Source organism: Xiphias gladius, chromosome 18 (assembly GCF_016859285.1).
Source record: "Xiphias gladius isolate SHS-SW01 ecotype Sanya breed wild chromosome 18, ASM1685928v1, whole genome shotgun sequence".
Taxonomy (NCBI): Eukaryota; Metazoa; Chordata; class Actinopteri; order Istiophoriformes; family Xiphiidae; genus Xiphias; species Xiphias gladius.
The window spans coordinates 25,417,365-25,427,589 of NC_053417.1; the positions used below are offsets into that span (position 1 = coordinate 25,417,365).

The following is a 10,225-nucleotide window of genomic DNA, read 5'->3' on the forward strand; positions in this document are numbered from 1 at the left end:
TCTTATCTTAATACTTCGCTTACACCTGGTTTTTCACGTTTACTCCGCAGTCACCTCACGTTTCGCATAAAATGGCCGACCTATAAAACACTACACGCGTTTTATAGCGTTTCTGTTACTGTCAGTACTTAAACGAGTTAATTTCCCCTACAGATGGATGTTTACTGTTTCCTGTTCACTGACCTGCTGCTAATTACGAAGCCAGTAAAAAGAGTGGAGAAAGTCAAAATCATCCGCCAGCCTCTGCTCATGCACAATGTCGTCTGTAAGGAGCTGAAAGACCCCGGTGAGTGCTGAAATGCGCAGCAGGGATACGGCTATTGAACATTGTCAACGCTGATTTATCGAGCAGTTTTTAGATTAATCATCTAGTCTATAAAATATTAAAAATGTTTGAAGATGCCAGGTCTTAAAATGGCTAATTTTGTCTCAGTCGAAAAAAACAAGTTACTCAGCTGATACTAATGTGAAACAGAAAATCAGGAAATCTTCAACTAACAAACATCTAAGGTGTGACTCGATAAATCGACTGCTGATCTATCGAATTTATCAGTTAAATATTTCAGCACAGATGCAAAGCTGTAAGAGCTGAAGCAACGAATGTGAGCTTAGATCAGGCAGAACTGCAGCGTGCTGACGTTGTAATTACCGACTGATGCCTAGGGTCAACTTCAGACTTCAAACTGTGCAGATGCCGTGTCATTTTATCCAAGCAATGCTGACTTTGTTTGTCTTTTTTTTTTTTTTGTCTCTGTAGGCTCATTCATCCTCATCTACCTCAACGAGTTCAAGAGTGCAGTGGCGGCCTACACTTTCCAAGCCAACAGCGCCACCCAGGGGCGAAGCTGGATTGATGCCATCTGCAATGTCCAGGTTAGAGAGCCGGTTTGTGTCTCACTAGATCTGTAGCACATGCGGCTGGGATATAAGACTTGAAGAGAGCATAATTCTTTTTTTCGTAGCTTTATTCGTCCTAGTTTTATTTGAATTTAAAGGGAAAATGAGCAGCTATGGCTCATATACTTAAAGTGATTTTATTATACTGCAGAACCAGCTCCAGAGGCTTCGCACCGAAGAGGTCCTCCGACAGCAGAACAGTCTGAAGAGATGTATGGGTGAAGAGGAGGAGGAGGAGGAGGAGGATGAGAGCAGCAACTCCACCACAAGTTCTCCATGCCTGAGGCACAAAGACCAGCAGAACTCAAGGTATTACGGCGTGCAACTCAATTTGAAAACTGTAGATGCATCACCAGTTTACAGAAGAAAAACAGATGACTGCAATTGTAAATGTGATTTCATCCGTTATGTTAGACGAGCAATTTTTGCACCTGGGGCTCCATTCATACTTGTTTTTTTTGGATAAAGCTTAGATCTGATTGTTGATCATTTTCTTGTCAAGATAAGCTAAAAAGACTAATAGGGACTAGTTCATCAGTTTGGTAAAATCACTCGTTTGCTTTCTTACTGACGGTAGATGAAGAGACTGATACCACCGCTCATCTGTTTGCTAAATATGAAGCTATAGCCAGGAGACAGTTAGCTTAGCTCAGCATATAAAGGCTGGAAGCAGCTAGCCTGGCTGCCAACCAGCACCTTTGAAGCTCACTAATTAAGACCTTGTATCTTTTTTTTTTTTTTAATCCACATAGAAATCAAGTTTAAAATGGAAAACTTGTGCTTATGTGCAGGACTATTTCTTTATATTTCTTACACTTTGTGAGCTTTAGCGGTGCAGGCAGTGAATTTTGTCACCTTTGCGCAGAGCTCTGTTTCCAGCCTCTGTGCTGAGCCAAGCTAACCGCCTGTTGGCTGTAACTTCAGGTTGAATGGACAGATGTGATATTGGTCGTCTTATCTTACTCTTTGCAAGGAAGCGATTAAGCAAATTTCTTTAAAATGACGTATGAATGTAGCTGCAGTTGAGCGGATTGTACTCCCTACGCACTTTCTTGTGAGCTCCATGTTGTTGTTGTTGTTGTTGTTGCTTTCGCCATCAAGTTAATCAACCCATCCTCTCCTTTCAGTCAATCAGATGGTTCCACTGAGACGCTGTCAGTGATGGACATTGATGAACCAGGTGAACACCAAGAGCCTCCCGCTCCCAACATGAACCTCGAGGGAACCGCTAAGACAGACTCGGACTCCGATGTGGCCCCCCTGTCTGAAAGGTCTGAGGTTCAGCAGTGTCAGTCCACGAACCCCCACCGAGTCCACGCCAGTATTTACTCTGAGCCCGATCAGGAGGCCATGCCTGACGGCGAGGAGCTGGACCCCCAGTGTCGCTCTCTGTCCATGGATAGCGCCTACGGCACCCTCTCCCCTGAATCCCTCCTGAGAGAGCTTCAGCCACAGCCCGGCCAAAGTGAAGGAGAGGAGACCGAGGAGGAAGAGGGAGATGGGGAATGCCAGGAGGCAGAGCAGGGCGAGGGAGAAATAGAGGAGGCAGGACAGCAGGAGGAAGCAGAAGAAGAGGAGGAGGAGGCGGATGCTGCCTCGCTTGGGTCCCAGCTGTCAGTAGTTCAGTCCTCTAAACCTCGCCGGCGACCTCATGTTCAGTCTCGACTCCATTGCCTCCACAGGCTGTCCACTCTGGCCTTGTCCCGCTCTGAGGACAATCTCCTGCAGCGCATCCACAGTAAAACCCCCATATCCCACGCTCACTCACTCAGCACCAAGGAGCAGGACCAATCACAGTGCAGGGACATGGACACATCACCGCTGGCACACAGTAAGAGCCTGACAGAGCTGGGCCAGAACTGCACAGAGCTGCTCTCCAGTGACCTCAACCAGTCTGATGACTGCTTGAGCACGAGCATGCCGCCAGACAAACTCTGTGCCAGCCCGAGGAGGGCGGAGGCCAGGCACGGCCCCAGGGCGCCTGCCGGACAATGTGAGCCTAATGAGTCCCAAAGCAACGGCTCAGACGGGGAAACGGCTCCTTCTGCCTGCGCAGATAGGAAAAACGAGTCAACGGCCGCCGGTGATTCAGCGGAAATGTCGCCCAAAAAGAGGAAGTCTCCAGCCCAGCCGCACAAAAAACTGACACTAGCTCAGCTCTACAGGATACGCACCACTCTCGTCCTCAACTCCACACTCACTGCATCGTAAGTAATTACTTCTGAAATACCGGTCTAGTGGTTTGCTACTTTTTAAGAACACGCTTAATTTACACTTATTTGTTTAGTCCCAGACTCCAGGAAGTAACTGCACCCGGCAAATAACCCTCTGTAAAACCACAGCTGGTCGATTTTACACTTCAGTTTTTACACGGATTAGACAGACGAGCTATAACGTGTTGATTAGTTAGCTGTAGAGCTGCTGGTGCTGCCGATTTTGATATATTTGAGCAGAGCCAGGCTAGCTGTTTCCTTATTTCCATTTTTTTGTGCTAAGCTAAGATAAACTAGCCAGCTGCTGGCTGTAGCTTCATGAGGGTGGTATCAATCTTCTCATCTAAGCCTGGGCAAGAAAGCTAATACATTTTTTTTTTCCCCCCAAAATGGAAAAACGTATTCCTTTTAATTTGAAGCAAATTACATTGAATTTGGTTGTAAACTATTTAGTATTAATGTTGTCTTCTTTTTTTTCCAGGGAGGTATAACCACTCTCCCAAACAGCTGACCAGTGGCATGCAGACATTCTGAGGAACGACATTTGTTTTGCGTGGATGGACTGAATTTCTTGAGACACAAATGCACTCTCTCTCTCTTGCTGCCCTCTCCCTTCCTGTTGGTTTTTGGACAGTGACTCTGCCATTTTTACATTTGAACAATAACAATCCTTTTTTTTTTTTTTTCCTTTGCTGTTGCATTGGTTTCCGAACTTCTCGAATGGAAAGGAGAGGCAGAGAGACATTAACTGCTTGCACTTTGCAACCGAAGTAGCATTATGGGGGCTGGGACCTTAAGGTGGACTGGGGGAGTGTGCAGAGCGTGGATGCGCCGCCCTTGCAGAACGAGGAGGAATCCAGGCAGAGGTCTTCGAACCTTATCCCCGCACGCTGCACTGGAGAGGAGGCGGGACCGAATCCTGCACCTTCTCTGTCAAAGAGAGGGGACACCAAGTCTTGAAAATACTCTCTACACGTGGCTAAGACAAAAAAAACAACAACAACAAAACAAAAAAAAGCACCTACAATGTCCTTGATGTTTGTACTACTCCTGGTTTGAAAAAAAAAAAAATGAAAATTGCACAGTTATCTTTATTAAGTAGAAGAATCACTAAGGAGTGAAATTACATTTACAGTCACGCAGTGAATTAGAATTTATTGTTTGCTGTTTGTGTCTGCCTGTGTACAGATGTGTGGATGTGAACGTGTGAATGAATGTCTGTGTTCGAATGACACATGGTCCTCGATTCCTGACTGAACCAAAACTGATTCCCATCTCCTGTGAACACGCTAAACACGCCCAAAGATGGAAGACCCGAGCAGCCGGTAGATTCCCAACGACAGAAAAAGTGCACCCAAAGACGAGGCGTTCCAGTGCAGCCAATCATAAAACAGCTGTATTACCACAGAGATGGACTTCCTTCTGTACTGTTGGTCTTTTAGTGGAACTAATGCCGTTTGGTATGTTGAACTAATAAGATGAGTTAATTTCCCTCAAAAAACAAAAAAACCAAAAAAAAAACAATGACTGAATATGGGTGACTAAAGCTGTTTTGAGGAATTTCTCACAATACAAATGTATTAAAACAACATACGTAAGTACTCAAACCAGAACTCGGTCATGGGAAAAACAATAAAAGGAATTCTACACTCGAGTAATGTCTGTGTTGGAGCACCTTTCTGGGAGACATTCAATTTCCCCGCGTTTCTTTACGATGGTAACACTGATAAGAGATTGAGACGGTTTGGGTTGGATATTGATGAATTCATCTGTAATGAGTGAATCTGCAGAGCTGGCTTTAGTTGAACGCCTTTTTCAAGGAGATTTCAAAAAAAAAAAAAGAAAAACCAACAAAAAACACACACGGAAACTTAACATTCGCACTGGTGTTCAGTTTTTCAGATCAGTGATTTATAACCTTATTCCAAACTTTGCCCAAACCAAATAGGTTAACTCTGTTTACTTTTAGTTTTTGTTTATGTGTAATATTTATTATGCCTGCTATGTTTTATATATAAAGATATCGTTTATATTGTTTGCTTTCATGTTGTATTTTTTTTTGTTGATGTAGTCTTAATCTTTTTTTTTTTTTTTCTTGCCAGGCATGAACGTGCTATGAACCAAAATCATGTGTTTCCTCTTTCAGGAATGACTTTAAAGTGTCTTATAAAATAAATTGCTAAAATACCTTACAATCCCTGTTTTAATGGTTTAATCCATTGTAATGGAGTGATTTGAGGAGAAAGGCTGGATCTGAATGGCATCGCATTAAAAAAAAAAACAGCACGAACTGGTCGCACTGCTCTCGTCTCTCATGTTTTTAACGCAGACAGACAGCAGGTGGCGAAAGAATGTTTAGGGAGGTGAAGACGAATTACACCGGAGAGGTCGTGACTGCGCCGTGGCAGTAATTCACTGCATCATCTCTTTGTATGTCGCGACGTTAAGCCGAACCCTGTTGCTTCGGGTCATATCAGCAAAGCAAAGCCTGCCTGCCTGCCTGCGCTGGTGGAAGAAGTACCGCAAAGAGTAGCAACACCAAACTCTCAAAGTACACCATTACAATGGCTGCATTCATAATTTTACTCAAGTATAACTAAAAAAAAGAAAAAGCATAGCAGGATATTGTACTTTGAGCAATAAAAGTAAGCACAATATTAATGTTTTAGCTGTGGAGGAGCTAATTTTAATAAGTTTATAAACTGTTGGGTAGTTCAGTCTCTAAATGGATCTAGAACTGAAACAAATTAGTTGATTATTCTATTAGGTCATTGACAGAAAATGAAATGATTAATCGATTATAACATTTGCCGGTTTAGGTCATTTTTCAATATTTCTCGTTGCCAGCTACTGAAAATGTGAGAATTTTCCAATTCAGTTCGATTCAAAAGTACCTCATTCATCACTCTAGGGGCAATCTGAGGCAACGCGTTCACACACATGAAAGCAATCTCAAGATGCAAACATGATAACGTTAGAAGGATTTGAAAATGAGTATTAATGGCAGGGGCCAGTCTGTAGCTGGCCAACTACAGCGTACTCGAGTGAAAGTAGAGACGCATTCACTGAAAAATTTACTTTGAGTCGTCATAGAAGAGGGAAACAGTATATGATTGTATTACTATCACTAATGCATTCAAATGAAAGCAGCAATTTAAAGTTGTAGTTGATTAAGGTGGAGATCATTTTACATACTGTTACTGTTGTATATTTAAAATCGATAAAAATGGATTTCCTGTTTAAGATCATGTTTTTTTAATGTAAAATATTGAATTGTTACTGGAGCACTGGAATGAAAAAGTACAATATTTCCCTCTGAAATGTGGTACTCGAGAAGAATAAAGTAGCAGAAAATAGGAATATGCAAAGTACAAGTACCACAAAAATGAGTAAATGTACAATAAAACTATTTTAACCCTCCATATTTAGCATTTATACATCTGATAAATGGTTTATAACACACTATAAAGGTAGTTTTTAGCAGATAAAAAATACATTTGAAGTGTTTTTTAACGTACAATATTTGTCAATATTTAAAACTTCTCTGAAGACTTTGTTTTAAATTATTACAACCGGTTTTAATATATCGTCATTTATTATCTGTTTATACAGCAGCCTCCATGAATGGGTGCCCGCAGGAGGAGTTACAGTTGTTCACAAATGCGTTAACAAACACTTGTTGTCCGCATATCAGCTGACAACTACGATGCAGTGTGTTATAATCCATGTGTTAAATGTTTATATACTGCTCAGAAATGTTAAACTGGGGGGGGGGGTTGAAATAAAGTGTTAGCAAATTGCTGTTTGAAAACACTTGGGATAGATTTATTCGGGTTATTTGGAGTTAAACGCCTTTCATCTGTTCAGCTTCGTTTCTGGGAACTCAGTCAGATCACATATCGGGCACAGCTGTCTGTCTGTCTGACCGTCTGCTTCTGGTTCCCAGAAAGTTCATCTGAGTCTCAACAACAAAGGGTCCGACTCACATGTGGGACACGGGAGCAGGGCAAAGCAGGGCCCGGTGGCCCAGAGTAACATCATGACCAAGGTGTATTTACAGGTGATTATATCAGCTAATCGGTGGATTACAGCATGTTGAGTCCACACAAGCCCCTAAGCTGCAGGGAAAAGACAGTGCGGTCCTGTGGGATTTTCTGTTTAATCTGGTCCCAGAATGCAGTGGCCCCTCCCGTTCTCACATCTGGCCCGTAGGGATTTACTGTTGTAATCCTTGATTTTAAAACAATTTTATTATGCTTTACCGCTGATACGCTGGACTTTAATTATTAAAATGCAGCTTTCTATTTTAGCAATGAAGTAATTACACATCCCAGTTCTATTAGCCTCTACTAAGTAAGTAATGAGGTTGTGCCGAAGTCAGCTGTAGGCCCACGATGGGCCGGCTGCATCCTGCGGGGTTATTTTCAGGTATGTGGTGAAACACAGAAAGACACGACGATAAGGCAAAAAGGGGCCGCTACCTCCCACATATCCAGCACACCTAACCCAGGCCTTTTTCCAATTTGCGAATCCTTGTTTTAAGTTTTTCTAATAATTTTCACTGCGGCGAAACAGAGACAGTCGAGCGCATGCCCTGCGCTAATGCTTACTTATACAGCACAGTCATGTGTCCTCTGCACTTCTCTTCTCTGAGGTCTGGCGGAAATGGACCGCTGCATGCAGCTGGGGCAGCGGAGGGGTTAACACCACTTGCCCGTGGCAGATGTCAAAAACCATGCTGTAAAAAATGTCCGATTAACACAAAGGGGCACTTTGGCAAATCCTGATTATAGGAGCACTTTCATTTATTAAACTCTGCCAATCCCCTGTACTCTTTTTGAGCGGGGATTAAAACCAGGTAGACACCATTGTCTATCTAAACAATCCCTCTTTAAGCTCTAGCCGTTTCCTGGTGCCCCGGCCAGGCCTGGCTGCCCGGGTGGCTGGCTGGCCGGCCGGCCGGCTGGTTGGTTGCCTGCCTGTAATCTCGGTAGGGGCTTATAGGTCACTACTACCACTACGCATTCCCATTCATCAACGTCATCCCCTTTAGAGAGACTAGGTGATTGGATTTAGGACATGTTTTACAGGGGCAGTGAAAAAAAAAAAAAAAAAAAGAGAGCAGGGAACTAAAGCTTGTTTACAAGTGCTGTGCTGTGAAAAGGCCCATGGACGAGTGGCAGCCATATGGAATGGATAACCCTGCGAACATCTGCCCTCGATCACTACCACGCACTGCCATTAGACTGGTGGCTGTGACCTTCACATGGTGCGCGGGAACATCTGGCCCTTTTCTGTTCTCATGGACCCCCCCATCCCCCAAAAGGACGGTGTCCGGCAGACAAGTAGCGACAGCGCAGTCCCTGGGATTTTTTTCGTAAAACTCATCGTCGCGCTCCTGGTGGACCTGTGCCTTGCCACATAAGACGGGTGGTTACTGTGTGGGACACCGGTCCCCCTAGGTTAAAAATGTACCCGTGATGGTCAGCACCCGGGCGCCCATTGGTCAACTAATGTTACAGATTCTTGCGATTCAAAATAAAAGCAACATTCTTCAGACTTTCGAGAAAATACACACTTTCAACTTCACATTTTAAAAAGGAAATAAATATAAAAATCTTTTATTAGAACATGGTGATAAAATGTGTTCATTAATATAACCTTTTGAGGCCAATGCCAATTTAATATCAATATTTGGGGGTTAAAAAAAACGATATATCGACCGATAAATACTTTTTTAAACCATAAACATTCTGGGTTGTTTTTTTTTTTTTTTTGTGTGAATTGTGAGGATGATACATACTGAGCAGGCCATTTTACAGCGTAAAAACTCAACTTATCATTGCTCTCCTGCGGACGAACTACGTAATGCAGACACTGCTTCTAAATTACCTCAAAGTCTGACACATTTCTGTACCGCAATTTTTTACTTAAAAGCCGACATATACAGCAATACCCCCTCCAGCTGATATATTGGTGTAGCTCTATTAACAGACCGAAATGACCCCTTTCAGGTTTTTTTATATAAAACCATGACCTCAGGTTATTACACTATTGCTACATCAAGAAAAGAAAAGAAAAGAAAAGAAGTAGATTAAACCGGTGGTTTCCATCCTGGTTGGCTTGTCACCAACGAGTGATTTCCCCTCTAAACTAATCAGATGGTTTCATTTAAATAAGTTACAAATTATCCAATATTTCACAAAAACAGCAAACATTAGAGAAAAGTCCAAAAACCAAATACACTTTTGCATTGCAAAACTTTGTTTTTTTCTTCTTTTCTGCCACGTCAATCATCTCAGGACCACTCAGATTTATCTTGTGACCCTTTGGAAGGGACCGGCCCCTGCACTGGGAACCACTGGACTAAACTACCTAACTGTACATACAGTAGATAAAGTATCCCCACCTCCGCCAGCTGCAGAGGCGGGGATAGTAAACTGATACATCAGCATCAACAATCTAATAATGTTATATTTGATACTATATTGGTCACAGGGGCAGTTTTTCTGCAGGACAAGTACTTCTACTTTGAATACTTGAGGTAAATCTGGCTATGTAGGACTGTAAATGCAGGACTTTTGCTTGTATTGGAGTATTCTCATATTTTTATATTAGTACTTTTACTTAAGTAAATGATCAGGATACTTTTACCAACTCTGGTCTCTTTGAACTCCTTGACAAAATGAATCATAGCTGATGCTCTCTCTGTTTTTCTTTCTCCCTTTTTTTTTTTGGCCATACAATCACTAGACAGCAGTAACAAGGTGATCAATGTGTTGCCAGCTGCTCTCTGGCATAAATTCATTCCACAAAGACGTGGCATATGCCAGAGGATCAAATTTCTCTATCCCCGTAAAAGTTGTGTTGTTTTCTAAATTGAAAGAGCATAAGGTCCCACTTTCACGCGACAATATAAACTCCTCACCTCAATAATTGTATCAGCTTATAAGAAGCTTACTGTAATTCCAATATTGTCTTCTTAGGGAAGCAGCCTAAAACACGAAATACAAATCACTCATTTCTAAATTAAATGAAAACCCGTTCAAAGACAAGCTATACTAGAGGAGGACAGAGGGATTAACATGTAAGTCCTGCACATTTAATATTTACAG

The 10,225-nt window shown here is 42.4% G+C and overlaps 1 protein-coding gene across 5 annotated transcripts in view; it reads left to right on the plus strand.

Moving 5' to 3' along the window:
- The window catches only part of plekhg5b (pleckstrin homology domain containing, family G (with RhoGef domain) member 5b), a 78,109-nt gene extending 73,489 nt beyond the window's left edge, over positions 1-4,620 (plus strand). For 4 of the 5 annotated variants that reach the window (XM_040152770.1, XM_040152771.1, XM_040152773.1 and 1 more), the window contains 5 exons: positions 154-286; positions 758-873; positions 1,049-1,206; positions 2,025-3,104; positions 3,592-4,620. In XM_040152770.1, the coding sequence (XP_040008704.1) occupies positions 154-286; positions 758-873; positions 1,049-1,206; positions 2,025-3,104; positions 3,592-3,601 (1,497 nt within the window). In that variant the 3' untranslated portion in view covers positions 3,602-4,620. Of the gene's footprint in view, positions 1-153; positions 287-757; positions 874-1,048; positions 1,207-2,024; positions 3,109-3,591 lie in introns of those variants that run through there. The other variant, XM_040152772.1, reaches the window with a different exon arrangement.
- The last annotated feature ends 5,605 nt before the right edge of the window (positions 4,621-10,225 follow it).